At 43.9% G+C, this 6,319-nt stretch overlaps 1 protein-coding gene across 1 annotated transcript; it reads right to left on the bottom strand.

Moving 5' to 3' along the window:
• Nucleotides 1-4,333: 4,333 nt before the first annotated feature.
• LOC138891705 (uncharacterized) lies at nucleotides 4,334-5,759 on the bottom strand. Its single transcript, XM_070175458.1, has 4 exons — nucleotides 5,685-5,759; nucleotides 5,116-5,286; nucleotides 4,686-5,049; nucleotides 4,334-4,365 (listed from the first exon to the last, which is right to left on the bottom strand). Exons 1-4 carry the CDS (start codon nucleotides 5,757-5,759, stop codon nucleotides 4,334-4,336), a joined length of 642 nt encoding a protein of 213 aa, XP_070031559.1.
• Between the last annotated feature and the right edge of the window lie 560 nt (nucleotides 5,760-6,319).

Below are 6,319 nucleotides of genomic sequence, written 5' to 3'. Positions count from 1 at the left end.
ATCGAAGAACTGGAGCAGGTTATATTAATCGAACGTCTGCCCGAGAGAAAGGTATACCTCGGAACGTGGTTGACCCCCGAACTCAGGAAACAACTTATTCAATTTCTTATTGATAACATAAATTATTTTGCTTGGTCCCATTCAGACATGACAAGGATCCCACCATCGATAACAACGCACCAGCTGAGTTTGGACCATAGGTTCAAACCGGTGAAGCAAAAAAGAAGACCTCAATCCGAGGTAAAACACGCATTTGTAAGAGATGAGGTAACTAAACTTCTCAAAATAGGGTCAATTCGGGAAGTAAAATATCCCGAATGGTTAGCCAATGTGGTTGTAGTCCCAAAAAAAAGGAAAAAACTTAGAATGTGTGTATATTATAAAGATCTAAACAAAGCATGCCCCCAAAGACTCTTTTCCACTGCCTAGTATCGATCGCTTGATGGATGCCACAACCGACCACGAGATCCTTACTTTTCTCGATGCCTATTCTGGGTACAATCAAATTAGCATGAACCTAGAGGACCAACAAAAAACTTCATTTGTCACTAAGTATAGAACCTATTGCTATAATGTAATGCCATTCGGGCTAAAAAACGCAGGGGCTACGTACCAACGCCTAGTGAATAAAATGTTCGAAGAACAAATAGATAAATCGATGGAAGTTTACATTGATGACATGCTAGTTAAGTCCCTGCGCACAGAGGACCATTTGACTCATTTGCACGAAACGTTCAAAATTTTAAGGAAATATAACATGAAGCTCAACCACGAGAAATATGCTTTCGGGGTTGGATGGGGCAAGTTCCTCGAGTACATGGTGTCGGATCGGGGGATCGAGATCAACCCCGACAAAATCAAAGCCATCACTGTCGTGGATAGTGTGAAAGCAGTGCAAAGGCTAACCGGACGGATAGCTGCCTTAGGCCGATTCATTTCAAGGTCGTCAGATTGAAGCCACAAATTCTTCTCTCTACTAAAAAAGAAGAGCGATTTCACCTGGACCCCAGAATGCCAACAGGCACTAGAACAACTGAAGCGCTACCTATCGAGCCCACCATTACTTCACACTCCAAAGACAGAAGAGAAGCTTTACCTATACTTAGCGGTATCGGAAATCGCGGTAAGTGGTGTCCTAGTTCAAGAAGAGCAAGGTACGCAGTTTCCTGTTTATTATGTAAGTCGGACCTTAGGAGAGGCAGAGACTAGATACCCACACTTAGAGAAATTGGCGCTTGCATTGATAAGCGCCTCTAGAAAGTTAAGACCATACTTTCAATGTCACCCCGTAGGCATTCTAACAACTTTCCCACTTCGAAACATTTTGCACAAGCCTGAACTATCGGGCCGACTGGCCAAATGGGCCGTCGAACTCAGTGGGTAAGATATTGAATATCAGCCTCGAACGACCATCAAGTCCCAAATTTTAGCAGACTTCGTGGCCGATTTCACACCAGCCCTCGTACCCGAAGTTGAAAAGGAAATCTTGTTAAAATCAGGTACATCGTCGGGGGGTTTGGACCCTCTACACAGATGGTGCTTCAAATGTGAAGGGATCCGGGCTTGGCATCATATTAAAACCTCCCACATGTGGCATTATTAGGCAATCCATCAAAACTACTAGATTAACTAACAATGAGGCCGAGTATGAGGCCATGATTGCAGGTCTTAAGATAGCTAAGAGCTTGGGAGCAAAAGTCATTGAAGCCAAATGTGACTCTTTGCTAGTGGTGAACCAAGTGAACAAAACTTTCGAATTTCGAGAAGATAGGATGTAGAGGTATTTGGACAAACTACAGGTAACTCTACACTGTTTCAAAGAATGGACCCTACAACATGTGCCTCGAGAATAAAATAGTGAGGTCGACGCACTAGTAAATTTGAGGTTGTCGGTCGAAGAAGATAAAATTGACTCGGGGACAGTCGTTCAACTTTTGAGATCTATAATCGAGGGAGGGAATGCCGAGATAAATTCCACGAGTTTAACCTGGGATTGGAAGAATAAGTATATTGAATACTTAAAGAACGGAAAACTCCCATCGAACTCTATTGAATCGAGGGTTCTATGAACCAAGGCTGCTCGGTTCACGTTGGTTGAAGATGGAACATTGTACAGAAGGACGTTCGACGGACCACTGGCAGTATGCTTGGGACCAGGGGACACTGATTATGTTTTACGAGAGGTCCATGAGGGCACCTGTGGAAACCACTCCGCCATCGAACCACTAATTCGCAAAATCATCAGAGCAAGATACTACCGGGATAACATGGAAAAGGACACTAAGGAGTTCGTTCGTAAATGCGATAAATGTCAAAGGTTTGCACCAATGATCCATCAACCCGGAGGGCAGTTTCATTCAGTCATTTCTCCATGGCCATTCATGAAATGAGGAATAGATATCGTCGGCCCTATACCATCGGCCCCAGGTAAAGCTAAATTCATTTTGTTTATGACTGACTATTTCTCTAAATGGGTTGAAGCACAGGCGTTCGAAAAAGTAAGTTCTTTGGGCATATCGGACAACATCTAAATCCAGTACAAGAGCGACTCCATTTTCCTTAGTGTATGGCTCTGAAGCTTTAATTCCGATCGAAGTCGGGGAACTAATCACAAGGTTCCGACATACATCGGAAGAATCGAACTACGAGGCAATGAATACTAGCCTCGATTTATTAGATGAAAAATGAGAAATGGCACTGGTTCGAATGGCTGCACAAAAATAATGAATCGAAAGGTATTACAACAAAAGAACCAACCTCCACCATTTCAAGACCGGGTACTTGGTCCTAAGGAAGGTCACCGTCAACATTCAAGATCCTAATGAAAGGAAGCTCGGCCCAAATTGGGAAGGACCCTATCAAGTCATCGATACAGTCAGGAATGGGTCTTACAAACTTAGATCAGTGGATGGAAAACCATTACCAAACAATTAGAACATATCGCTTCTCAAACCATATTATTGTTAAGGTATGATTTTCTCTTCTCTATCTTCTATATACGTATATTCGACACTAACTAATTGTAGGAATTCGACAAAAAACATCAAGACCTCTGGTTTCAAAGCACGCGTTGTACTCTTTTTCCCCTTAGTTTGGCTTTTATCCCAAATGGGTTTTTCCGGCAAGGTTTTTAACGAGGCAAAAACTATGTGCTACCCGAGGATAAATCAATAGTATCCGAGGCTCCTTCGTAATCAACCTCGAATACTGGGGGGCTACCAATCGAATAAATCAAGTTCGGCACAAGAAAGTTGTTTCATATCAAATTCATGTCGAACAGGGTTTCGATAGAGAAAAGTGTAAGGGCCAAATGGTCAAAACGAATCATGCCCACGTAGTTTTGCTAGAACTCTAGCACAAGATACAAACACATGTATAATGACTTATAAAGGAGAACTTCTTGTTTATTTTTCAGATATCTCACACTTGAAAAGATCTTACTGCTTCATGATTCAAAAAGGCCTAAAGGCCAACCACCATCAAGAGAATTTTTGATACAAGCAGTCATAAAAAGCCTACGGGCTAAGATACCTTGAGTTCGAGTTCGAAACGATCACTCACTCAATTATGAAAGCCTAAGGGCTATCTTACTTCGAGTTCGAGCAATCGCTCACTCGGTCATAAAAAGCCTACAAGCTAAGATACTTTGAGTTCGAGTTCGAAACGATCACTCACTCAATTATGAAAGCCTAAGGGCTATCTTACTTCGAGTTCGAGCAATCGCTCACTCGGTGATAAAAAGCCTACGGGCTAAGATATTTTGAGTTCAAGTTCGAAACAATCACTCACTCAATTGTTAAAGTCTAAGGGATATCTTACTTCGAGTTCGAGGAATCACTCACTTATAAAAAAGCCTACGGGCTAAGATACATTGAGTTCAAGTTCGAAAAAATCGCTCACTCAATTATTAAAGCCTAAGGGCTATCTTACTTCGAGTTCAAGCAATCGCTCACTCGGTCATAAAAATCCTACGGGCTAAGACACTTTGAGTTCGAGTTCGAAACGATCACTCACTCAACTATTAAAGCCTAAGGGCTATCTTACTTCGAGTTCGAGCAATCGCTCACTCGGTCATAAAAGGCCTACGGGCTAAGATACTTTGAGTTCGAGTTCGAAACAATCACTCACTCAATTATTAAAGCCTAAGGGTTATCTTACTTCGAGTTCGAACAAGCACCCACTCGACCATTACACCTACATGCTACTTTACTTCGATTTCGAAACGTTCACTCGACTACTAAGCCTGTGGGCTACTTTTATTTCGAGTTCGAGCAAACACTCACTCGGCCATAAAGGCTACGAAGGCCGAAATTCGATGAGATCGCCTAAATCCTTATGAAAACATTCGCAAGGCATAACTGAAATCTTCACAAGGTAAGAAAGCAGAAGCAAGTCAGTAAAAGAAAATGATATTAGTATAAATATAAAAAGATTGTTTACATGAATAAAAACAACATAGAAGCTAAGGGCTAAGCTTATGGGTTATCATCAAGAGCGGTCTCTTCTCCACCGGGCTCCCCCCCCGCTATCGGACCCGCTCTTGCTACTATCATCAACATCGTCGTCGTCGCCATCAGAAGCCAAGGCTTCAGCATCAACTTTGAGTTCTTTGGCCCTTTTTATCTCTTCAGCAAGATCGAAACCTCGAGCGTGTATCTCCTTGAGGGTCTCCCTCCGAGATTGACACTTAGCAAGTTCGGCAACCCAATGTGCTCGAGTGTCGACAGTATCCGCTGCCCTTGCCTCCATTAGAGCATCCTCGACATCGGCTTGATACACAACAACAGACTTGTCCGCCATGACTTTCGATGACTCAATCTCCGCCTTGGCCTCAATAAGCCTTGTTTCAAGCTCCTCGATCATCTTAGCCTGCGCCGAACCTTTTTGCTTGACGCTTCGAAGCTGAACATCGGCCGATGATAATTTGGCCAAGATAGTTTCTTTTTCTGCAGCCAAGCAGTCGATAGTCTCCTTCCACCGATCACATTCGGCCTCGATTTGATTGACTTCTCCCAGAAGCAACCCGATCTTTTCAACCTTTTGCTGCAACTGAGATAACGAAGGGTTAGCTTCCACAGTTGGGTCCAACCCATACTCTAACAGAACGAGGCTCACCTGCTTATATAGTTCGGCCTCTTCTTTACGAGCCTTAGCCAAATCTGCTTGGAGGTTCCTTATAACCTCGTCCTTTTGGCTGTAAAAAGGCCGCATAGCATCTCTCTCCCCCGAGACCTTTTGAAGCTCGACCTCACACTGAATGAGGTCGGCTCGAAACTTGCTAATGGCCTACACAAAAGGGAAAAAACACAAGTCAGGTTTAAAAAAGAACGAAGAAACCAAGCACAGTAAAATCATTACCCGAGAAATAAAACGTTGGGCCTCTTCTAGGAGAAAAGAAGCATTACTAATATCGAAGGCGTCACCGACTCCAGTAAAGCAATCCCGAAAAGGATCCCCTACACTAGAGTCTCCATCTATATCGGGGTCTTCAATTCTTGAGCTTCCTTTAATGCCTCCTCAGAAAAGGTCGGAAGAGAAGGCGAATGACCCACTATCATAGTGCCGAGCGAATCGCTCGGGACGCTCTGATCGAGACTCGGTGTATCAGAACCAAACTCGACCGGTGTAGCCGTCATCGGCTCCGAAGGTCTGGCGACCTCGATAGCTTTCGCGGATCGGACCACCAAAGCCAAAGCATTTTCTTCTTCTTCTTCTTCTTCTTCTTCTTCTTCTTCTCTCAGTCGTTGGACCGAGTCCATCGGAAGAGAGATTGCCTTCCTACCCACCCTTCGAGTTTTGGGCTTGAGGTCCTCTGACTGAGAGACAACTTTTCGCTTTTTATCTTTCCCTAGTTTCGGGACCGAGGACTTGGTTCCTTCCTCACCACTCGAAGGCCTCAAAACGGCATCCTTGGTTACGCGTGCATAAAAGGAAGTCAATAACGAATGGAGCATAAAAAAAGTTTCGAAAAACATGAGAAGTGACCCTTACCGTGATTCTTGGCCTCCCACCTATCCTTTGCCAAATCACGCCAAGCGCGTTCGGCATAAGAGGAAGTCGAGGCTAACTTCCAAACCCAATCCTCGAGGTCGGGTACCGCTTGTGGCATCCAAGGGGCAGTTGCATATCGGAAGGAGATATCAGATAGAATTAGAGAAAGATACGAAATGCAACGCCTTACGAAAATCACTTACGGTCGAAATTCCATTACTCGGGGAATGCCATCTTATTTTCCGGGATAAGGTCACGGGTCCTCACCCGAATATAACGGCCCATCCAAACCCGATCCTTGTCTTCGTCGATGCTCGACATTAAAGCT

The sequence above is a fragment of the Nicotiana tomentosiformis genome, chromosome 5 (assembly GCF_000390325.3).
Source record: "Nicotiana tomentosiformis chromosome 5, ASM39032v3, whole genome shotgun sequence".
NCBI lineage: Eukaryota > Viridiplantae > Streptophyta > Magnoliopsida > Solanales > Solanaceae > Nicotiana > Nicotiana tomentosiformis.
This window is presented reverse-complemented; position numbering and strand designations above follow the sequence as displayed.